This window comes from Fundulus heteroclitus, chromosome 18 (assembly GCF_011125445.2).
Source record: "Fundulus heteroclitus isolate FHET01 chromosome 18, MU-UCD_Fhet_4.1, whole genome shotgun sequence".
NCBI classification, from domain to species: domain Eukaryota; kingdom Metazoa; phylum Chordata; class Actinopteri; order Cyprinodontiformes; family Fundulidae; genus Fundulus; species Fundulus heteroclitus.
The window spans coordinates 18,466,533-18,492,230 of record NC_046378.1 but is presented as its reverse complement, the minus strand read 5'-3'; the positions used below and the strand labels follow the sequence as shown (position 1 = coordinate 18,492,230).

Below are 25,698 nucleotides of genomic sequence, written 5' to 3'. Positions count from 1 at the left end.
CTGTGCAAAAGCGACACGAACGCGCCACTCATGAGTCACTGCAGTTGGGCCTGGATGAGGCGGAGGGCGGCGAGGTTCTGCTGCAGCAGAGATGGAGCCGACAGCATGGCCGACTGACCTAGAAACAGCAGAGTGGAGGAGCGAGCTGTGACCTTCACACCGCTGTGCTGATCTGGAGACCAATCCCACACTTTTACTTTACACTGCTGCTACATATCGACTCTCATTTAGGATAGTTTTCTTCAATGGATTTTTTTTTAATCTGTGTGAATAAATACCAGGAAATCTGTACGTTTTACCATTTGTAAAAGAATTAAAAAAAAAAAACATAAAAATGGGCTTTTTCCATCTGATTCACATTTTGATTAATGGATCTCCTCAATAAAACGTGTTGAGACTCGACTCTAGCTCCTCTCGCTGCCTGCTACTTTCATCTTTTTGTTTGTTTCAGACGTCTCTCCCTCTTCCATTCAAGCTTTCTACAGACCCGCAGCTGATGGCACAGGGGCAGGGAATCGATAAAATTAATCAAGCCCGCTTCCTTGGCGCAGATTCTTGAACTGATGCAAGCGTACAGCTTTAAAATCAAACATGTAGGGTACATGTTTGATTTTAAAGCTGTACGCTTGCATCAGATCAAGAATCTGCAGCAAGGGATCATAACACTTGTGATTCTGTTGCTCATCCACTCCATTATTCATCACACATGCCAACCCTCACCTCACCGCCTTGTATTCACACAGTTAAGAGCAAGCTGAGGACGACCCATGAAGAAAAAGAACAACCCCCTTTTTTTAAAAATAAAATTAAAAAATTGACAACTTTTAAAGGCTAAAGTTTGTAATAAGCCTTTTGTTTTCCCTGATAAAACGTTCGGCTACCCACTCTGACCTCAGCCTTCTACCAGCGTTTATACAGAGAAAACCAAACGTACACTGGAGACACTAAAATGCTCCGGAGTTCACCTTCAGGCAAACCTTTTAAATCACGTCTGACCCAAACCTCTGTGTGAACTCTGCACCTTCCTGATCCGTTCCTGCAGCCGGAGGCCTGCATGAGCAACACACAGAGAGCCTCGGGGGTGGAGAGGAAGCCCAGCACAGAACGCTCTCCTGTCTGTCTGGACGGTGTTTTTGATCTGGAACATCTCCAGCCTCCTCTGCAGAACCAGCCTGCCAGCATCTACAGAGTTGGTCTAAATCAGGGGTGTCAAACATACGGCCCGCGGCCAGATCCGGCCCGCCGAACAATTTAGTCCGGCCCGGGGCTAAATACATTATCATTATTCAACAACAAAAAAAATATTTTTTTTTCCCAGTCTGGTAATGTGGCAATAAGAATTGTCTTAATGCCAAAAAGAGCTCATCAGATTTGACTTTCACAAGTGGAGCGGTACTGCTTTTGCCATAGTGCTCCGCTTGATTTATGAATGTGAATAGTTTTATTATGATTCATGCGGGGAATATCTCAAATGATATGGACACTACAATGGGAAAGTAGGAGAGGAAAGGAAGAACAAGAAGAAAAAAACAAAAGGTGAAAGAAAGGAGATAAAAGGAAGAGAATGATAAAACAATTATTGAAAAACAAACAAACATGTATTTCATTTAATTGAAAATCTGCAGTTCCTATATTGTCCACGAGGGGCGCTGTGTTTTAATCAGAAGATGGTAGCACTGAGCTTCAGATGTGGAATATTAATTTTAAATAATTTCTTAATTTTTATCTGTTTGATGTATTTTGTCATGCAGGACAGTGTTTTTAAGTTCCAAAAAATGTGAATAAATGTTTTTCAACATTGTACAATCACTGTGATCATTTAATGCACAAGTAAATGTTTAACTGAGTAAAAGTATTGTTGAAATTGCACATACTTTTCTTAAAAAACGCTGAGGTTATTCATAATATATTGTGTAAAAGTGAAATTCATTTAATATAAAAATCAACAACAAGTTCACATTTATTAGTTCTATTTAATCTTGCAATGAGTTTACGCGTGTGGCCCTCTTGAGATCAGATTAAGCTGAATGCGGACCCTAAACCAAAATGAGTTTGACAGCCCTGGTCCAAATGTTCCTTATATTTGCACGACAGCAAGCTATGAACAATTATACTGAGGAGGAAGATGCTTTATTATGGAGGTGCGTATTGACCATTTTCAGACACGCACATACCAAAATGTGTGTGAGAGCAACTCAGTCAATTCATGGTGCCAATATGAGCCGGTTCTCCTTCATTTATCAAAAGTCTTTGTTAAAATCTAGATTATAACAAGAAGCAGTGAGGATATTGATCAGGGCTTCTGCAAAGAGCTTGTACGCATGTTGTTTAAATCCCTCTTTGCTCAACACAAGCTGTTTGTTAATATTCTCAGAGAAAAGCTGTTCTCATTCCCATATTTTCATGTTTTCGTGGTCATAAAGCAGGACCATGTTATGAATTGAAGCGACCTGGAGGAAGGCGCTGCTCAGATAAAATGGTGATCCTCTTTAAAACGTGTCTGCTGACAAAATCTACACTCAAAAATAAAAAAAATCGGTAACTTTGGCTTTACAAACCAAACTCTGATGTGTAGAGAAAACAATTCAAAAGGGACAAACTCCCGCCCAGCATCAGTCTGCCACACACCAACAGTGGAAACTCAGTGCCGTTCTGATGGCTAACGCATGAGCTTACAGTTTATATTATGCTTAAAGGATGGTGCTATACATGTAGAGATTCATTTACACAGAGGGATTTATTCCTGGTAACCATGGATGATTATTGCTTACAGAGAATGAAAACCCTGAAATTTGAATTCTTTATAAATCAAAAATAATAAAATAATGCACAAATATTTTTGTCATCATGACGTTATAACAGCAGTCCAGCAGACGACAGTGAAAAAATGTCATCGCTGAAAAAGCCGAGTGTCACAGGGCTGTATCCGCACATGTTTTGGAAAGTTGAGTGGAAGGAAAAAGTGTAAAGGCTAACCGTGTAAAGGCTTGAGCTCATTCTAGAGTTTAAAGAGGAGACACAAACTTTGAAATGTGTTTCAAGTCATTGCTCCACCACACAGAGACAGCACGATAAACCCTGGAGGATTGTCAAGAGGACCATGAGAGGTCCAGAGACCAGGCTCAGCACGCTGGATGTCACTAATAAAGCAACCTGGGCTTCCTTGGTGCAGTAATTCGTGAAGAATTAGGCCAAAGTTTTAAGACTTTGTCTGGCTGTGAGACGTTATTCAAACTTAGAGGTTTAAGGTTTGGTATAATTAACGTTTAAATGTTTCAGATTACCTTTCCACGGCGTTTTCTATGGGACTGGGATCGGGGCTTTGAGGTGGCCACTCCAAAACACTGACTTTGTTGTTTTTATATTTAGCTGCACGCTTGGGGTCTTTTTCCATTTCAGATAACATAAGAAGCTTTATTTGTCATTATACATACAAGGTATATACAACAAAGTTTCGTAGATCAGATGGAGGGTTAGCCTGAGCTGCTGCGACTGAGCGCACCGCCACTAATGGTCGACCTGACCAGCATGTCTTTTACTGGTAGGGGAAACTGAATAGATTAACTTTTACCAAAGGAGACTTGTGGAGAGCAACACTCTCTTCCTGATATCTTGGCTGCTTGATTTTGATTTTCCAATGGTCTCACACGAGGAAGCGAAACATTTCAGGTGTTGCCTTAAAATATACTCCCACAGTTGCGCATCCATTTCGTACAAATGTCATTAATTCATCTGTCAGAAGCTTGCAAAAACCACAAAGTCATTATGTGTGCTTTCCCAAATGGTTTAAAGCCATTGTAACCTTAAGTGTATGTAAGCGTCTGAGTTTGGAGAGAGTAATGAAAACTACGGGTGTTCTGAAAGTATGCACTGCAAAAAGGGAACTAAAAGTGAGTAAAATTTTCCTGAAATTCGTGTATTTGTCCTTGATTTGGGCAGATAAATAAGATTATTTGCCAATGGAATGAATATTTTGATGCCTAAAATAAGATGATTAGATAAACTGCACTTGAAATAAGATGGTGGAGACCAATTGTTCCTATTTTAAGCGCAAAAATCTTATTCCATTGGCAAATAGTCTTATTTACCTGCTCAAAACAAGGAAAAATACACTACTTTCAAGAAAATGTTACTTACTTTTAGTTCCCTTTTTGCAGTGTGAGTACCTTATTTTAGATACTTGCTGATCATGAGTACCGATGCTGAGTACCTAATAAATTCGCACTTATAAACCACACATAACTTAATATCCTTGACTACTGAAAACGATTAATCAAATTCATCAAGAGCGATACATTTGGCTCCAGTCATCTCTCTTCTTCTTCTTTTTTTCTTTTGGAGAGTCAGCCAACGACCTCTTGGTGTATTAGCACCACTACCTGGTATTGAGGGGCGTCCAGCCTTTTAGTTGGAGCGTAGCTCAGCTCAGGAGGAGAATCAAGCACAGAATTGGTATGGGTTCATAGTGTCGGGATGTCACTAATGAAAACATAGCTAAAAAGCATCGGCCTCATTATTCTGGCATTTCTGCAAATAGCACTAATTTCGGTAATTCTCGCTGACCTGAAATAGGAAATGTTTATTCTGCTTTACTGTCAGACAGCGACGTGCTTTTGGGTTTTAATTTCTGAACCAAATTACCTGTTCAGTTAACATTTAAATTGATGCAGCTGCAGTTCAGACAGTGCAGCTTTTCTACGACTAAACTAAAAATACCCTGGGGGGGCGGCTTCTGTACCTCCAGATGCTGTAATGGCGTTAGAATGAGTAGTGATGGTGACTAGTGGCCTGCAGAGGTAGGCAGGGTCGTTAAGTAGGTCACCGCTGAACCTCTGTCACATCTGTCATACTCTGCACGTAACCAACATTTACACGACGGCCACAGAAACACGGCGGCCCAGTCCAGGACGCAGACCATGCATGCAGTAAACGCGCTTAGAGGGGGGGGGGGTCTGTGTGTTAATGTCGACGACGGCGCATGCACGCGAGCACGGAGCAGGAAATATAGGCCGATCATTCTGCTCCGCTGCTTCTGGGCCAGAAAGACCAAAAAAAATAAATAAATAAATAAAAAAAAACGGAGTGAGCTCCAGCAAAGTGCCACCCTCTATTCTACTTATCCATGTTTAATTCGGGGTTAGGCAGGGTAGCAGAACCACAGCTTCATTTCCCCCCCATCCCCTCCGTCTGCCTCAATCATTTCTGACGCTCTCCCTGCCCAGACAAGTCAGCGGCGTGCTGCGTGCGCACGGCCCTGCCCTGGCAACTGTTGCCTGGGCTACTGCGTGCTAGAAATCCCATAAACATCTCCCCGGAGGACAGGAGTTAAGTGCACATAATGGATCAGGGCTCGGGGAAGGAAGAGAGGATCCAGATCGAAGCGAAAGGGAGGAGAGGACGGAGCAGGACAGGGATGCAGAAAAAACAGGAATCAGTGACAAACAGGTCCAGGTCAAAGTCAGTGATATATGGGCCTAATTCTATTACCTCGCCCCACTTATTTTCATCCAGCTTCTAGGCTGCAGATGTGTAATCCAGCCAACTAGTTACACATCCGGCTCGTTTGAAATACAGTTAATGGTTGTGGCGGCATCCTTTTTTTTCCTGCATCTGAACCCAGATCAGGAGAAGTGGCCATCCACTTGTGTGAGTTGAAACATTTATGTATGTGACAGACCAACACACTGCAAAAAGGGAACTAAAAGTAAGTAAAATTTTCTTGAAAGTAGTGCATTTTTCCTTGTTTTGAGCAGGTAATTAAGACTATCTGCCAATGGAATAAGATTTTTGCACTTAAAATTGGAACAATTGATCTGCACCATCTTATTTCAAGTGCAGTTTAATAATTATCTTATTTTAGACATCAATATACTCATTCCATTGGCAAATAATCTTATTTACCTGCCCAAATCAAGGACAAATGCACTAATTTCAAGAAAATTTTACTCACTTTTAGTTCCCTTTTTGCAGTGCACAGAGATAAATGAGCACTCAGCCCCAATGAGAGAATACTTTTTAGAGTCACGTTTAGATGAGATTCTGAGGGGAATGTCTTTTACAAGGAGAAGGACTTGTGCTCATTCCTATCTGCAAACTTTCAATTAAATCTGGACCACATGAATATGCTCAGACTAGGGCTGGACGATATAGAAAAAAAGCATCTAAATATAACTAGAAATCATATTGCTTGATATCAGTAATTATCAAAAATATATATATTTATAGTACAGCCTTTTTACCTTCCCCATGCTTATTCAGACTTTGATAATAATAAAATCCTTGCAGCTTTTTAACACTGCATAGAAACCCTGTATTGTTATATAATCTTCCCAGTTTACTCAATCTGAAGCTAACGATTTGAACTGAGTCAGAATTTATCTGCTCCAGATAACATCAAAGTCCTTTGAACTGGACTACAACTGAAGCTGCATGTCTTCTTTGTACATGTGGTCTAATCAGAACGGAGGCCGTGACTTTGTTGTCATTTCCAGCGATAAAAACTAAACAGAACCGCGTCAGGGACTTACAGGGACAGTCACGTCATCATAGAAACTCCAGGCCAGCGCCCACCGCATGGTCCGGCCCTGGTAGAACTCAGTGTGGGTCACTTTGGGCACCTGGGCAACAAGGAGAGAGAAAGAGAGTCAGGCATGACCAGGACAGTAAGGTGCTGACTGGAAAACAAAGTTCCCAGAGTTTCTGAGCTTTAAGCGGATAAACAGGAAATTTTAAATATTCATTGTAACAGGGTTCGCAATGCCCCAATAGGAAAAACAGGCCCTCAGCATCCCAGATGCCCCACCATACCCAACAGTGGGGATAAGCTGCTTTTCTACATATTTATCTTTTACGTCACCCCACACACATCTGGAGCGTCAACAAACTCGATGTTGGTCTCGTTTGATACAAGAAACTCCCCGTGTTTACATTTGTGATGGTAGGACAGCCTTTTCTGTCCTACCATGCCTTCTAAACAACGCGTTGGTGTGCAGACGGTGTTTCATGGTTTTAATGGCCACTCCAGGATGCCACATCTTGCTGCAGAGATTTCCCTATCCTCACTTCCAAACTATATTATCTATGAAGGCAAGAGAAACGGTCCTCATCCAGCGAAGGACTAAGTGGCTGAAAGAAATGGGCGTCAGCGGCAGCTCATATTTATCCCCCCAGGAAAACAGGAAATCATAGATTACGGCAAATAAATTCAAAGATTGATGCTTTAGCCGCATTTCTTTTATAGTAATATTCATCAGTACGTCTAATTTTCCGACTTCAAAACAACGAAGCGCAACAAGGTTTAAATCGGGTGACAAAAGCTTTAGTGAATTAACTAAAATGTTTCTGTTGAGAGACGATTTAAAAACGAAGCGTCGGCCTCCTCCCTGGATGTTCGCCAACCCTGCACTCACTCTGATGAGCAGCTTACGGCAGACTCAGACCTCTGGAGGAGGGTTGAAAGGAGGCTGGTGCAGATGGTAAGGGGGGGGAGGGGGGTTCTTTATCTTTTAAATGGGCTCATTTATGCTTTAGTGGCATATCAGAAATGGCTGATCAACCCTCCTAACATCCACGCACAGAGGAGTGTTAATTGGGAGAATATGCAGACGACGTTTGAACCTGCTGTCATCATTTGCTCCTGGATGAACAAACTGAGATCAGAGTCCAGATTTTGCTCGTGCTTCTCTTATGTTCTGGGGTCTCAGCGGATACTCACCCCTTGCTTCCTCAGCTCCTCTTTCAAAGGTGCCAGGCTGCATTTCTTCCCCAACATGCAACTGTACCACCTGCAGAAAGAGAAAAAAACAACATCAACCGGCTGTCCGTGAGTGTGTGTGTGTGTGTGTGTGTGTGTGTGTGTGTGTGTGTTAGGGGCCCACCGCCCAGACCGGAACTACAAAGCAGAGATCAGACAAGCAGAGGTAGGGTCCAGGGAGCAGCGCAAAGGCAAAGTGAAAACCCGAGAGAGACGGCAAAAAGTCCGGGAGCTCATGGTCCTGCGGCGCAGAGGAAAAAAAAGGGTTTTGAAGTGTTCCTGAGGTGGAGGGCCGGTCGATAATGGCCGCTGTGCAATAAAGACACGAGTTTGGCGTGGATCAATGAGCAGCGGGGTCCCACTGGGGCACGCGGAGGAAAGATGAACCCATTAGGGAGTGCCGGTCTGGAAACTTGGCAGGTGATGCTGCGTCCTGCGGCCTAAAGGGGAGTTTAAACATCATCTTCTGTGATGCATTAGAGCTCATGTGTGGATGTTAGAGCCATTTATAACGGACCTCAAGCACACATGTGCACGATGAAAATCCAGGTTCTTGTGACTTCATGATGTACTTGTTTGATGTACCTCTATTAATGTGATATAGGTTCAGCACAATCTACCAAAAAACAAACCCATTCAGGTAAACAATTTTGATTTTTTGTCCAAAAACCAACGCTATTAAACACATTTTTTACTAAAACCGCTTTTGAACCAATGTTGTAATTTGGGGTGAATAAGTTACCCCAAATTACAACATTGGGAGGATGCTAAGCTTAGACCAACTAAAGCTCTGATTGTCAACCTGAACTTTCTAGGAGACACCTGCAGGTTTGGTACTTGGAAGTGCTCATGTTTTCATTAATTTTGGCAAAAACGTCCGTGAGGAAAAGTTGCTCTAAAGCATTGCACTCTATTATTTTAAAACAGACAAAATTACTACAGAGTTGACATTTAAACTGGCTTTAGCATCTAATATTAGCGGTTAGCATGCCTAGCATTACAAAAACAGCAGTCTTTCTTTAAGACTGAGCATTTTGTTTGCACTTGGAAGTTCCTCTAACCTTCCTGTTATCTGCTGAAAAGCTCGCTCTCTAAATCTGCGCTTCCATAGAAGTCATTTTTTTTAACACTTTACTGCTAGTAAAATTATCCCACTATTGAGTCCTCATCTAACATTTCCACACTGAAGAGTGGAAATGCCCTTACATTTGGGGCTTTCGCTAGTTGGAAAAATGTTTAAATCTTAAAACTGGGCGATTCTGGTCAACATCAGGTCTCTTGGTGCATCTTTAAGAGGCAATTTAATAATTTTCTCTTGTTAAAACCCTCTTATTCAACGTCCAAAGCAACTCTTTGTGTTTCCCAAGAGTAACCCGACCTGACATGCAAAAACTCACCTTAATAAATAAATAAATAAATAACGTGGCAAACTTGTAACGGACACTTTTGTGGGATAGGGAGGTTTCACGGCTGACTGAATGAAACATTGATCAGCTCTAATATAAACAGATGTTTCCCACCTTTAATCACAGCCTGGAAGGAAAACCCCTGAAAAACCTCCTAACCCACCAGCAGCCCCTTTCATTAATGAAAGACTGCAGCTGCATCAGCTTCCGCTCTTCCTACTCTGTCGAGCAGAATTCAGACACCATGTTCATATTCAATAGCGCCATGAATCAGGAGCATCACTTCAACTTCTAGCCGCCGTTTGGAGCTCCTATCCGACAGTAATTACCCTCCAACGGGGGGGTGGCAGGGTGTCTCGCCGGACCCTTTCTACTGGCTGGCACCGTTACCATGGACACCTGGTAGCTGTGGTATCCCAGCATGCCGTGGGGGGGGAGCGACAGCCGGCTCCGCTCGGTTAGTCTGGAGCCTCAGACCTGTTAAACAGATCAGGATGTGGCGCTCCGGCTGCCTCTCCTGTATTCATGACTGTGTAACGCGGAGCCACATGAGTGCAGGCAGGTGTTAACATCAGCGCCACTCCAGTGAAGCATCGTGAAACAACGCGCGCTCCGCACGGCCTGGAAGAGCCAGAGCAGGTGTGGCCTGTCTAATCAGGTTTAATAGCTCCACTCTGCCGGGGTCCTCGCTCGGCTGCTCGGGTGACAGCCCCTGTGGGGGGAGGGGGGGCCGCCACCCAAACACAGCTGCTCCCCTGTGGGCTCCCGGATACAGCGCGGGGCGGGTGGGTGGTTGAGTGGGTGTGCGCCTAAATCATTACAGTAACTGAGTGTGACAACTGCATCAGTGATCCATCTGCCCGTTTCACCTCCCCTCTTCACTGGAGCCGTTTCAGCCAATCGGAGCCTCTTTGAAGACCATCCAAACTGCAGCACCCTTCAACATCCATCAAGTAATTACGACGTGCGGCTCTGACATTTACGTATGTTTCTGCAAAAAAACGAAACAAAGAAAGAACTTTTGGTCCTGCTCACCGCAGCCGTTTCTTCAGCTGCAGGCTGTCGTGGATGATCCTCTTGACGAACTCCAGCTCGCCGCCCTCCGCCATTATCTCGGTTACCCCGCCCGTGTTCACCGAACTGGGAGGAGGCCGGCGCGAGTTTCTGGAGTTCACCCCCTGCAGAGAGCAACAAGACGGACAGAGATTAGGAAGGAATCCCATTAGCGGCTTATTAGCATCGGGTAAACAAACGGCGTCTTGCGCTGAAACTTAGACAGCAAAACCTTGTAGTGAGCGCTTTATGCTCAGCCACACCCCCTGCACTGATACCCTTAAATAAAATCCACTACATTCAGCTGCCTCTCAGGAAGTCATTAAAATACAGATTTATTTTAAGTAATGCAAACCCAAAAGTAGAAGAGAGTCGCTATTTACTAGGGCTGAACGATTTTGGAAAATAACATAATTGCGATTTTTTTATCTTAATATTGTGATTGCGATTTAATGTGATTTATTTTATTTTTTTTCCAGTTTAATTATGTATTTTTTAACATATACAAACAACAAATCAATCTGTTTCATTGTTGTGCAGATCAGGTGCTAAAAGAGCCGCTGCGTCTCAACTCGGAGCAGAAATGATCGCGTCCTGACTACGTATATTTCAACAAAAATTGCGATTTGATTTTGACTTTTCTCTGCATTAACCACAATTGCTTGTGGTTAAATGGCCTCTAGATAAAGATGTTTGTAAATGAGAGCTATTTAAAACAAGACCTTTTAATGTTTTTATTAATCAGAATATTATTCAAGAGAACAGATTTTACAAGAACATAAAGTGCAAAGTCCAACCAACAAGTAAGTCTATGTATTAAACTGATTGACTAGAACTTAATGCTTTGTATGATTATATAAACTCTAAAACAAGTAATAAAATTAGATGATCTCACTGCTGTGACTGTCTTCCCTTCCATGTGGAGGCAAATCCACTTTAAACATATTACTGACACCTAAGGGATGCGTCTGATTCACTTAATGTACATAGCCAAAAATTGCAGACTTCTGCAATTTGGATTTTCCATTTTTTTTAAATTGCGATTATATTCGAATGCGATTAATTGTGCAGCCCAACTATTGACACAGTGATACATTTGAAACATTTCTTTCTGTTGACGATGATGATGGCTTAAAGCTAAAAACAACCCAAAACTGAGACCAATAAATTAATCAATTCAGAAATGTGGGTTTACTGAATAATATGCTATGTGTTGAATATTATATGCACTCAATACTAGTCAGGGATCCTTTTGCAAGATTTACTGCATCAATGTGGCGTGGCATGGATCTGCTGAGATGCTCAGTGAAAACGTGAAAAAGATAATAAGCAACATGGAATATGTATATAAGGCTGTATTAATGTATGCATTTAGATGAGATTTAAATTTATTTTAAATACACATCCAACATAGCTCCCCAAATCATCACAGACTATGGCTACTTCCCACTTAAGCGACTTGGATACACCTTCTTGTAGTCTCTTTTTTTTGGGTAACTGTGTGCAGTGACTGAATGTTAATTATAGCCCAATAAACACAATTACTGTCCTTAAAAACTTATTTAATAATGTAACATAGGGCTGGGCAATATATCGAGATTTTAGAAATATTGAGATTATTTTAAACGAGATATCGGATGTGACTATATCGATTGTATCGAGATGGTCTATGTTGCCTTATAATTATAGTTTTCTGTATTCCGGTAGGTTATTTTTCAGTCATTTCTCATATTTATCTACATAAAAATATGCCTTTGAGACATTTGGAATAAAGATTTGATTAAGAAGGTCCTTTTTCTAATTACTTTATAAAAAGAAAAACACATCAAGATAAATATTGTATATTAGCATTCAGCCTAAAAATATTGTGATATTATTTTTGATCCATATCAACCAGCCGTAATGTAACATATAACATATTAAAACAAAATTTGAAACTTTTCATCAGGATACAGGTTACATAAAGAAGTGTACACAAAGTAACTGCATTTAGAGATATTTTTGAATTTATTGATATTCATTGACGCTCTCAAGAAACCAACAATGGGAGGTTTTTTTTAAACCACTAATTGAAATTTATCATTCAAGATAACCCCAATTTCTTATCACGGTAAGAAATTTTTCACAATAACTATAAATTGATATGATAAAGGCCCACCCCTAGCTTTAACCATTAAAAAAATGCAACAGTTGTTGAGTCTCTGACTCCGGCTGCAGCAAAAGTCTTGTGAAGGTTGACATTTTCCCTTTTTCTTGTCCATTGTCTGTCTATCACACTTTTTCCTTCCACTCAACTTTCCGTTAATATGTTTGAATGTCCTACTGTGTGAACAGCCAGTTTCTTTAGCAGCGAGCTTATGTGCCTTACCCCCTTATATCGCCCATAACATGGTCATTTCTGAGTCAAAATTACCTTTTCTTTTGCTAATGTGAAATTGTTATGTTTTTTAGCAGTTCACTTTTTCAATTGAATTACTGCAACAACTAACATTTATAAATGGCCACGTATTTTACTGAGATGCACCAGCGAAAAACCGAGGAGAGACATTTACCTTTGCTTCTAGCTGGTTGGCGAAAAAAGGCGGATTGCACATGCAAAAGTCGTAAATAATCTCCGTCTCTTCTTTTAAGGCATCCATCAGTAAAGTCTTCTGTGGGACTTTTACGACTGATGAAGTCAAAGTAGAAAAAAAAAAACAGATTAGGTGATGATTTGTAAGCTTCTCTAAACAAGAAATGCAACAAAACTGGCAAAACTGAAATTAGTGAGACATCATTTTGTTATTCTCCCATTAACACTATATTAAAAGCACCTTCAATTCAACTCAATTTTATTAACATAGCGCCAATTTGCCACACGTCATCTCAAGGCACTTTACAAAGTCAAACTCTATCACCAAATTGTATAAAACCCGTGGGAGCCAGCAGCATGACACCATTTACACCGTGCCTGAGCCTGCATTCACCTTTAACCAGGTCAGACAGCTTGTTCTGCTCCACGTTCTTCTTGGCGTAGTCGAAGCAGATGTCGTCCACCTCTGTGGCGAGGAAGTACCAGCCGTTCATTGTGGCTCCCAGTAAGGGATAAATACAGGAAGCTCCGGTGCCTGAGGAGACAGGAAGCACGTCTGATGTAGGGGTGGGTATTGCCAAAAAAGTCACGATTAATAATAATAATTATTAATAAGATTAATGCAATAATTCAAGTATCGTGAATATAACCTGAAACGAAAAAATTGCGATATTTTCACTGAACACTGTTAGAAACAAATACAGCCATTACCAGTGACTGACTGGCTGTGTATGATCTGGATCGTGTCTTCAATTGATACATAACTGAAAGAAACTGAATTCGTCCATAGCTGTATTTATTGAAACGACTTTTGGAGGTATTGCCATGAAAACAAATATTACTATTACTGGAGTGGATACACTGACAAAAAGTGCTTAGGATTTATAAAACTTAAAATAACAAAATAAGGATAATCAGCGCCGTTTACATGGCCTCAGTGGTCCTTTAAACCAATGAAGTTGTATTCCACTTGTTTTTGGCTGCTGTTCGCCAACCATTCATGCAATTTTATTTACTTTTTTTTATTTTTTTTAATTAATAATCGATACTTGGCGTCAAGAATCGATGCAGTAGATCGCGAAAATTAGAATTGCGATGCATCGTCATGACGATTATTTTGCACACCCCTAGTCTGATGCTTACCTGACTCCGCCAGATAGATTTGCTCCGCATATCCATCTGGAAACCTTTCGTTGAAGTAATTTTGGGAAGGGGCGAAAATACTGGTTAGCTGATTGGCCTATGTTGGTGATAGACGGGCCAAATAAACCAATCAGATTCGTCGTCGCTCTGTTACGAGCGACGACGAAAACACAACCACAAGCCAAGCTACTCTTGCTGCTGCAGGTAAAGGCTCGTTAGCTCAGCAAAGAAATACTCTGTAATTCCGATAAAACTTGCTCGATAGCCACGCTAACGCTAGTTTCATCGGCTGAAACCGCCATGTTGTTTAGACTGAACTGACGCGCTTCCCGTTGCGTCACACCTCAACCCGCCTCAAAGCCAACGCTGATTGGACGTTCGTTTGGTGAACGGCTCCAAATTTTCTTTAACGGAGAGTATCCAGACTGATCTGCGAGTGAAACCTTGAAAGCTCGCGAGATCAGGATGGTCTCACGAGGCTAGTCTGATGCACGCGTCGCTTTGAAGACTGGCTGCGGCCGTCAGGGGAATGATATGGAAATGTGTCACTGATGTCTTAACGTAAACGAGAGGTGGGGGGGGGGGGATGTGCTACTAAACCATCTAAAGATCTGCGGCTAATAAACGTCACTTCCAGCGGGGATAATCAAATCGTCTACATGTAACAAGGTGCATCATTCAGGGCGGGGAGCGACAGCCTGTTCACCAAAAGGGACGACCGGTGGTGATCCATCACAGAGAAGACAGCTTCATCCTGCCTGCTGACAGCGACGGGGGTCACCAATCAGTGACCTGAAGTCTCACAGAGGACACGCCCCCACATCCACAGGGACACGCTAAGTGTTTCTGTGTCCCAGACTGACAGAAAGGACATGAGCTGAGGCATGTGGACGGGGATTAGACGTAGCACTGGGAGAACTGGGAATGACTAAACTCATTTGCCGGAGGCTCTAAACGACCTTATTGTTTTATTTGTAATCCTCTGGAACAGAAAACACAAAGAGCTACAAAAACGAGGCCATAAAATGCTTTTGAAAAATTGCAAAAAACATGGATTCTTAAAAACAATCTTCCTAAAACGTCGCAAGGCTGTAAGTCTAAAGCGTTTGGTTTTTGCCCCAGTGTTTAAAAGAATCAAACACATGCTGGATATTGTTTCGCTGAAGAGGAGGTTTATATTTTGTGTGAAACACCCATAGGGAACTTTGCAATGATTTATAAAGCTGGTGTACTTTTCTAAATGTTGACATTAAAGTCACAAATGTCAGTGTGCTTTAATGGGATTTTATGTGACAGACCAACTTTGAGGAAACTCAATAATATTTATGTGAATAATATTTAACAAATTACAAGTTTAATCAACGTAACACACGTTTGAAATCAGCTTCAGATACCCAAAAGAAAATCCAGTGCAACAACATTTATATCATACTGTGCATTAGCCAGATATTCCCTGTAAGAGAAATTCAGTTTTTACTGATTACTCGACAACTGAGACGTTTTCCATCCATTACATTAGACTCTGGAACCCGTTTTCAAACTGTGCCGTTGTCAGAGAAAACATTTGCTGTTGTTGTGTAGGATATAGTTTACAAAACGTTTTCTAGCAAAAATTAAACAATTAATTTATTTATTTATTTTATATATATATATATATATATATATATATATATATATATATATATATATATATATATATATATATATATATATATATACACACGTCAGTAGCTCACTATGGTTGCATACAAAGTCTTTATGAAATATTATCACGTCCTGCTAACGTATCAGTTGTTATTTTGGTGTTTTATGCTTTGTTTTTGCTCAATTTGTTAGTAAATAAAGACTTTCGTGTTTACTTATGATTTTAATGGAAGTACGTACTGCGCATGCGCAACAGGGGTTAAAACAAGGAAGCGGCTAACAGCTATTAGCATCTCCAGGCGAAATAATAAAGAACGATCCAAGATCAAGTGAAAAAAGTCAAACAAATATGATTCCAAAAGGGAAAAGACTGGAATGTCACTGGGAATAAAGTATGAATGTTGGTGTTCACTGAAGCTGACGCTAAAGCTGCCAATCGTTGATGATTTACACGAGTAAATTATCTGATAAGAGGCTGTTAAAGTTTTTATAGATTGTTTTATGTAATTAATAATGGTTGGTCTTCGATCACACTGAGCTGCCGCTTTACTGCCAGGAATTTCAGAGGGTCAGGCTTGGCCAGGCATTTAAAATTGATTTATAAATTAAGCAAACCAGCATTTTGATAGTTCTGCGATACTGCCACTAGATGTCGCCACGTCTGTTTATTTCTATTAATCACGCTCTAGAGCCAATTATCTTTCGCCTCATAAAGGACCATCAAAACACTATCAAGAAGGAGGCTTGGTGTATAACCTTATTTTATCATTATCAAACAGTTTTTGGTCTTTTTTTTTAATCAGAATACAACAAACGCAGTGCAGGTTTTACCGATGTCGATGCCCCTGCGTGGCTGCTTCTGGCCGTCGATGAGGTCCTCCACCCAGTGGATGTAGTTGAGGCGCAGTGGGACGGTGGGGATGAGGCGCTCCAGCGGGATCTCGATGCTCAACCCAAAGTCTTCCTTCAGCAGAGTGCAGGTCAGGGCTCGCACCGCCTCCGGCTCTTTGAAATTCACACTGAAAGAAAACCCAAATTAAAGGCGTTTCCAAGATGTTCCATCCAACATAAAAGAGGGAGACTATTTATAATGTGGTCCTACAATTTACTTAAAAGACTTATTTGTCTTTTTTAAATGGAGACGAACGTTAAAATCAAATGTTAAAGCGTGAAAAAGTCCCATAAAAGGAAAATGTTTTACTCCAAAATAAGAACCTTAGAGACTAGTTATATAATACTACTTTGTTACTATAATTCTGTTGTATTGTGGCCATGAAGAGTCCAACAAACACTGCTAAACACAAATCCCATCTTTAATTTAAGGAAATAATTATTAGGAAATTCTCTCTGTGGCGGCTGGTTTTAGCGCTCTGTAGCCCCGACCTGAAGATAAAAACACTAGTTTGTTTAATAAACCGTAAAGCTGGCTGCACATGCTGCGTTTTTTCCACAGTTTAGAGCCTTTGGGTTAATATAATGCTAATATAAACCTAAAATGAGGCCATTAATGCAGTTTGTGAGCAAGGCTTGGCTTGATTTCACTTTAATGTCTTGGTACCCTGTTGGATTAACTCGACAGTGATTCACCAGACTAGTCTTCAGAAGCCACTTCATTAACCTGCTGCAGCTCCCTCCACCACGCCTCATCACTTCACAAAAAATAAAAATAAAACGAAGAACGACGTGGGGATACGCAGCCCATCAACTTAACATCCCCCGCTGATTACAAAGACTTCTTACACACTCAACACAACTCACAGCTCTCCACTCTCTTATTCCCAGCCCTCCCTTTTCCCACTCATTTGGCCTCCCATCGCCCCTCCTCCCCGTGTTTAACCGTTTCAGCTGTCACGCCAGAACGTGTGGGCGAGGTAGGTGTAATTAAAGCCTCGTCGCGTTCCTTTTTACACCTTGGCAGATGCAATTAATTACATCCTGCTGGTTGGGAGCATCGCACACCACACATTGGTCGGTGTGAAAGTAACCCAGCAGGACGAGGAAACATTCGCTGCTGCTGAAATGCAGATGTGACACAGATCAGTTTGTTTTAGCTGCATATTTTTATTTAGGAAAAATCACTTATAAACAGATCGATTATCTGGTTCCCGAAGCAAACATACCCCTGTCTTTTTTGTCTGTGTGACCCCCATGGCAGCAATAATTTCATCCTTTGAAAAGTCATGACAATTTATTTAGCCAGAAGAACTGATAAACGATGACGATGCACAATTTAGTAGGGTGAAAGTCAGATTGTGGACAGTTAAAAGTTGATGTAAAGTAGATTTTTTCCCCCCAAAGCTTCAAAAATTTACTAAAGATGCACAGAGAAATCAGCTGTTCACTGGAATCAGACGATTTATAGCCCGACTGGTCTTTATCGATGACCAATCAGAAACCTTTTAGGGCTTTTTGTGCAAAAATAAATAAATAAAATGGGAAACAAAAAGGTTTTTCTGTCGCAGTAAAAGGTTACGTTGTGTTGATTAATCACATGCAAGTCCAATAAACTCCATTAAACACTTTTGCAAGGTAAAAGCGCTAAGAGTTTGTGCTCACAAACACTCTTTAGTGTGGATGTTGGCACTGCAGGTAGAAAGACTCAAACTGAGATAGTTACCCCTCTCTCTTAACCCCATTTCCTGTCAGCTAACTTTAAAATAAAGCCCACTAGAAGCGTATACAATTATGTAATTTGGTCAGCATACAAATTTCTTTGTGACAAGATTTACTAATAGGCATTTGTTAACATTTAATGTACTACTAGTACTCATTCTACCTCAACAGCTACAGAGACTAGTAGTAATGTTGGTAAATACAATATTGCTGCTGGCTTCACTCTTAAGGAATTACCTTCAGCCTGTAACCTTTTCAGCATATTTTTAAATAAAACTAATTGCTATAATATTGATAAGTATTTAGCACAGAATCATCATGGTACAAATGTTTTATAACAAACCCAGCTACAACTTGAAGAGAGAGCAAGGCTTTGGACAGATAACAGGAAGGCTGAATAAATACAGCAAAGCTCCTCTGCTTGATCCCAGTTCCCTCAGGGAAAAGATCAGGGAACATCGTTTGGAAAAGATTGGCCATTTCTTTATCTCAGAATAAAAGGTAAGGCTCTACTTACTTTTTGAAAAATACACAGAGACAACGACTCGGCTGCTAATATTAAGTGTTAAAATTAGCCTCTAAAGGTGGCTTAAAATGTTAAATTTTAAACATATTGTGTTGGTATTAAAAAGTAAGACTTTTACGCCGACTGCTCTCTTAGATGTGCAGTATGATGCATCTGCATCTAATTCAAATAACTAATTTGAATTAGATTTGAATATTTTATTTATATATATATATATATATATATATATATATATATATATATATATATATATATAGATATATATATATATATATATATATATATATATATATATATCTATATATATCTATATATATATATATATATATATATATATATATATATATATTCATATTCATCTATTGACTACAACTGGACATTTTTTTATTTTTATCGGTCCTGACAGGTGACTACAAAATACAAAACTCAGATCTATTTCAATCAATGTGTAAATGCTCAGAACCTGTGCTGACAAAAACGCTCTTCGGTGAGGAATCGTCACTGAGGGAAGACATCCGAGGAAGGGCGGAGAGGTAAAAATCCATCTAAAAAAGAACTTTTCTGTGGCTGTGAACCGAACAGCTGCCTTGTCTGTGATTTATTCTGGTTTGTGAGAGCGACTTTGAACAGACAAGAAGACTAAACAAAGCACAGCAAAGATGCTCTGCTAATCCCTTTCACCCTGTTATGGTATACGTTAGGTTTGGAGGTCTCAGAGTTACGATAAGGATCTACACTCTCTCTTACAAAATTGTGATCTCTAACCGAGCACTGATGGACTTTGTTATTAAAACATGTAATTTTATTCACATGTTCATCGCTGTAAACCAGGCCGAGGCATCACTTGTTTTGTTTAGAGCTAAAGAACATTACACTGTGCGGTTAGCCTGATTAAAAACCCTTTACAACTGTTCTTAAACAAGTGGGAGGACTTTGCCCGTCAAATATTTTCCAAAGACTGAGTTGAACGGGTAACCTCTCCTCGCAGCTAAATTGAAGTCCACCTCGTCTTATAAATATTCAGCTTAACAGTTGCTGACGTCTGGCAGAAACACCAGGTTCCTCTGGGGATCCATAGGGTGATCGTAAAAAGATGCAGCGGCGAACAAGCTGGGCCTGGTTATGGCGAGGAATCAGGCTGATGAAGGAGAAGAAGAAAGCGATAACTCAGCGTGACGCTCAAACTCGGACAATGAGAGGCAGCAGCCCTCATGGCCGCATCCTCCACTCAGACCCCCCCGGCCCTTCATTTCTCCTCGGAGGCGTCATTAGATCAGGGATCAATGTTCAGACGAGCGAGGCTGCTCGGGCCCGCTGCTCTATTTTTAGGCCGCGTGTGAGTCTGTGATGCAGGGCCGCCGGCCGTCTCCATGGTAACCGCAGCTACTGGAAAACGACGGAGCGGAGCACGCAAATCCGGCCACGCTGGAGCAATGGCTGACGGCGTGGGGAGAGCGTGAGCGCGCCCGTCGGCCTCATCACGCAGCGGCGTAGGTCCGCCGCTGCGTGCCTACGCCGGCGTGATGAGGCCGACGGGCCTCGGAGAGGGACAAACACGAAAAATGGAGAAACTTGCCAGGGGAAGCGGGATTCTGAGAGAGGACTGAGGTTAAGCGTCGAGATGGAGAAGGAGCTTCAGTGTGGACTGATTATGTGAAGAAATAGAGGTCTGTGTCATCAGAGAAGTTGTTTTACATACAAGACTGCTGAGACAACTGAATTAAAGCCCAAAGCCCACCTCACAGAGGTGACCTCCATCTGAAGCCACTAAGGAAAACACATTGTGCTGATCAGCAGCATCTTTTCTCTTCATTTGAATAGACGCAGAAACCCAACAAGAGCTCAAAGGACCCGTCACAATCGGCAGCATGTGAAGACAAACTGTTTGCAAAGGTCGTTTTAAATTTAGTGAGCAAACAGGATCCAAACAAAAAGCACAAACTTAAACCGCATGAATAAATAGTTTTTTGGTTTTTTTTACACAAATAAAACAAAGAGTTGTTGGGGAAGGATCTCAACTCTGCATCCAAAGTCACCAGTCTGGCTCCTCGTGTATGACAGACGCACTCTATGCGGTACCGCTCTACTACTGGACAGCAAATCGGCCAATAAAACGGCAGCAGCTCAATGCATTCAGGCATCTAGATGCTTGAGTTCAAAATGAGCATCAAAAAGGGAAAAAAAAAATGGGAGTTTAAGTGACTTTGTTGCAGGACATGATGGCCCTGGTATTTCAGAAATATGGCGAATTAGCCGTGTTAAAAAAGAGCAAAAATCCAGTGAACGGTGGATGAAAATCCCCTCGTTGATGTCGTAGGAGGCTGGACAGAGCGGCTCACAGTGAGGGAAAAACATCAGAACACGGTCTTTGAACGCACCACGTGTCACACAGTGAAGCAGTTAAAGAACAGAAAACCGATTCCTCTAAAGCTGAGGACTTTATTTGTACTCTTCTGCTGACTGATACCTTTGAACAATGCTTTCCATCCTTTTTTAACCTGCTAAGACCCACTTAGCTGGTTTAGCTTTCAACACAGTATAGGAGGGTAATGTTACTTTGATTTTATCGCTTCCTGATGTCTATGTTGAGTATTCCTACTTGGATTTCATTATATTTTTAACCATTAAAATCAGTTTTAAATACATTTTATAATTTTTATGCTTTGGTTAGTGTGTGCTGTGTTGTCACTGCTTTACAATTAAAGTTAGCTTGGCTCTGTACACTGTGGCTAATGGACAAGGTTTTGTCACAGTACTAAAATTTCAAACTCGATATCGATAGTATTCAACACCATTTTCGATAAGACAGGGATAAAGACAAATAATTAAAATGAGGCATAAAAATATTTTAGCAACATGAAAAACTCCTTTTTTCAATCTCAACATTCACTTCAATTTTCTTATTCATTTTCATTTAGATAGCACTAATTCACACGTGGACCATTTTTCAGGTTAATCAGAATCACTGTAATTAGTTGCAGGGGCAAAATTAAGAAGTAGAAATAAATTATATTAATTTATTTGAAGCGTTATCAAACACTTTTACCAGCGGTCCCGATAATGTTGACACCACTTTATGATGGCAATAAAACAACCTAGAAATCAAATTTCCTTTAACATAATAATAAAATAACCATTTTATTTGTCATTGCTACTTTTTTTTTTATATATTCCAATGAAATGTGTCTCCAGCTGTGGGCTGCCACTGTGCAACGCCCAGGGGGTATTCTGAGGGGTAAAGTAAATAACAAATATGAGGGAATATTTAATACCAATGTAATTTCTCCTCATTTTATAACAACAGTCTCAGCTGATGAACAAAAAGAAGCAGCAGATCTCTCTGGAAAGCTCACTGCTCGCTTTATTGTCGTAAAAAAAAAAAAAAAAAAAAAAAAACACACACACCCACCACCCCACACATCACTGGCTGACTGTCCAAAGAAGCGTTTTTTTTTTTTTTTAATGGAACGATTAAAAACAATCATCAAAATCACATAGTAACTGCTTCAAATAACCAAACATGCGCTAGAAAAGCTTTAAATTGTACATAAGTTTAAAAAAAATAAATAAAATGAAAGGAAATAAAGCCTTCAATTTTTTTTTTTTTTTTTTTTTATAAACTTGCATATTAGCAGCTCGGCTGTGCATCAATTAAACCCAGCAGGGCTCCCAATTATATGTTCATTTTCTCTTCTAAAGAGCCTGATTATTAATATAAGGAACTGCACTGAAAATTGAAAAAAACGTTTTAATGAAATGTCAACCAGGCTAATACATCTTTAATAACCGCTCCTTCTTCCTAATCCTGCTCCGTCTGTCTGCCTCATTGGAGACCCCCCCCAACACAAAAAAAACAAACCAACATTCAGCAGGATTCTGGAGGAGGGTTATCTTTGTCCTCGCTTCCATTCAAATCAAATCCAGCACATTTCTGCCGCCGCCTCTGGCCTGAGCTGCTATCAGCGCGCTCCACCAGCGGACCCTTAAATGAGGGGAGACGCGTCTCCTCTGAGGATGGAGCGGGTGTCTCCCCGAGATTACTCTCATCCTCTAACTCATTGCTTAAATACTTTTAAAAAAAAAGCAGATGAGTTAGTTGGCAGATTCAAAAACCACCCTAATCCCCGTGCACTGATGGATCGAACCACCACTCTGCAAACGCTTCACTGGAACACGAGTGCTGCATGAATCCTGGACTTCAGCAGGAAAAGCTAAAACGAACTCAGGGCCATCGTTCAGGTTGGCCATCTGATCGGAGCGCGCTGGGTGACTTTTCCGGTGCAAGGCAGATTAATGGAAACAGGACCAGTTTTGAACATGAAGCAAAGAAAATGCCCCCAGATCCATCTCCATGTTCCTTCATAGGTTGACATCTTTAAGACAATAACTGCGGGATTTAATCCATCTCTCACCGGTGAGACAGCTCAGACTAATTCTCTGAGTCTCTGCTCTAAAAAAGCTCTCGCTCAAAACTAACAGCGACTTCTTTTGTTTTTTAAATTTAGTTTTCACTCTGACAGTCAGAGCCCTGCCAGCTCTTTGTTTTCAAAAAGCAAGACACAGAAACGCCATCAAACGTTAATTAGCACCAAGGCAGCAAGAGGTCATTATTGTGAACAAACTCAAATAAAGCAAATTAACTTTAAAACCAAATCATTTTTTTTTTCTTTCTGCCACCTACCTGGGTGTGAAGTTTTGCTGGTGCCAATAGGCACCTCTACTTGGTTTTCCATGAATCTCCAGAGAAGAGGTATTAGAGGCACGCCGACCGGGTTTTTCTTGGCTGATACCGATTTCTGGTTTCTCTTAAAAGATCTGACCCGCAGATTCTGATTTTAAAGAGAGAAAAATGTGTCGCAGGGCGAATTCTCTCAGTGTTTCTGCGTTCACAAACAAACGAGAATACATCTTGCACTGCTCCCACTTCAACCGTTTGTGACCGCGCCAAAAACGGTTCTGGCCAATCCCGTCGCAGTATTATTATACCACCTGTGACGACATGCTGAACCAGCATAAATATGGCGGCTCAGGAACGGCTGTTTAACTGCTGCGTTCACATCTGTTCAGTCAGAATCCATGATTTCATCTTTGAAAGAAGAACAGCAAGAAGTCCCCTTGACCAGTGTAATTTGTTCAATTCAACTGTGTTTATATAACATGTCATCTCAAGGCACTTGAGAAAAATTCAAATTCAATCAAATCAGACAGATTAGTCAAAAAGTTTCCTATCTAAGGAAACCCAGCAGATTGCATCAAGTCTTGACAAGCAGCATTCACTCCTCCTGAAACAGCGTAGAGCTACAGTGGACAGTCGTCTGCATTGTCCATGGTTTTGCAGCAATCCCTCATACTGAGCATGCATGAAGCAACAGTGGAGAGAAAAACTGCCTTTAGCAGGAAGAAAACCTCCACCAGAACCAGGCTCAGTGTGAACGGTCATCTGCCTTGACTGACTGGGGGTTACAGCACAGAAGCACACATTGATCCAGGAATCCTTTCTATGTTAAATGGTAATAGCAGGTGATCTGCCTCCCCTGGATGATGTCATAACTGACACAACACCAGACCAGGTGTACCTACTATGAAGAGAAAAATGACGGAGAACAAAAAAGTTATAAGTTGAAATAACATAACATAGCCATGGAGCTGTTGCAGAGCTGGAGAGCTCTTTCAGTGATAGAGTACTCCATCCCAGATGCTCTAAGGAGCGTTTCCGCAGGTCGTTCCTCCCAACTGCTGCTGACGACAGACTCAATACGGGTGTAAAACGTGCAAATGGTTGCACGGGTTCTGATCATGGATTGTTTACACTGTTGCTAAGATGCTACGGTACACTTGCACAAGCCTTATGCAAAGGGCTGCTGTACTACCCTGCATATTGCATACAGTAGTACTTCATATTGTTCTGTAAATATCTTTTTTTTGCACTGTTTAACTTGAATATTTAATATTTTTTTACCTGAGTATGACATTCTATCAATAAATGTGCAATATTTCCTCAGGTACTTCTTTTTTTTTTTAACCTTTATTTTTGGCCTCTGATAAATCTCATCCTCTGCTGCTTTAGAACTAATTTTAGATTAGATTAGCTTGTGTAGTTACTGTGCGTAACTCTGTGTCTTTTACATTGTCACGCCCGAACCCATTGTGGGATAATAAAGGAATTTCTTATCTTATTCACGCTGGTTTAGATTCCACTGGTCTCACACTGCCAATGAGAGTTTTAAGGAGCAAACAGCATCCCCCACTCACCAATACCCATACAGGAGTAACAAACGGGAACCTTTGGGATGTGCAGGACTCAGCAGGCATCATTACTTTATTACTTTAAAGAAGAGGTTTGTGAAACTCAAAGTAACATGTGTTTGGATGGGTGGTGTGTGGCTCTATACCAGAGGTGTCCAAACTCTTCAGTAGATGGGACGAAATTGTCAAGTCAAAGGATCTCGAGGGGCCAAAAAATTAATTAAAAAAAATTTTTAACCCAAAAAAAATATGTTTTTTTTTTGCCTTCTCAACAAAAAAATGATAATTTTGATAGATTAAAAAAAAAGCCTTTGCTCATTTGTCGTATTAAAAGATGATCATCCAGTTTGCAAATAATTTTGAATAATTTAGACTAACATTAGCAAACTGAACTCTTTTTTTAATCTAGCAATATAAGAACAGTATTTAGGTCAATTGTTCTTTAATAACTGAACTCAAAGCAGATTTTAATGCACATCTGCATTTGAGTGATTAAATATCATTGGATAGATGTTACTATGAAAGTAAAGAGAATGTCAAACGTGTGTTTATTAAAAATGTAATACTTTGTGTTGTACTTAACATTTTTAATTGTAGGATTTTAACTTTTCGTGTAATAATTTTGACCCAATTAAAAACTAAAAGCTTCCATCTGCATCAGACACCTGTGCTTGTGGACCAAATGCAGTTTTGGGGGCGTCCAAAATCAGTACAGGGCCCACAAATGATAAACCTGAAAACA

General features: G+C 40.7%; 1 protein-coding gene across 2 annotated transcripts in view; it reads right to left on the bottom strand.

The window, feature by feature from the left end:
- Window positions 1-25,698, bottom strand: part of mettl16 (methyltransferase like 16) — a 30,329-nt gene that overhangs the window by 3,990 nt on the left and 641 nt on the right. For both annotated transcript variants that reach the window (XM_012877374.3, XM_012877373.3), the window contains exons 3-8: window positions 16,403-16,590; window positions 13,179-13,319; window positions 12,765-12,880; window positions 10,195-10,337; window positions 7,715-7,784; window positions 6,528-6,617 (exon numbers count right to left, since the gene is read on the bottom strand). In XM_012877374.3, coding sequence (XP_012732828.2) covers window positions 6,528-6,617; window positions 7,715-7,784; window positions 10,195-10,337; window positions 12,765-12,880; window positions 13,179-13,319; window positions 16,403-16,590 — 748 coding nt within the window. The remainder of the gene's footprint in view (window positions 1-6,527; window positions 6,618-7,714; window positions 7,785-10,194; window positions 10,338-12,764; window positions 12,881-13,178; window positions 13,320-16,402; window positions 16,591-25,698) is intronic.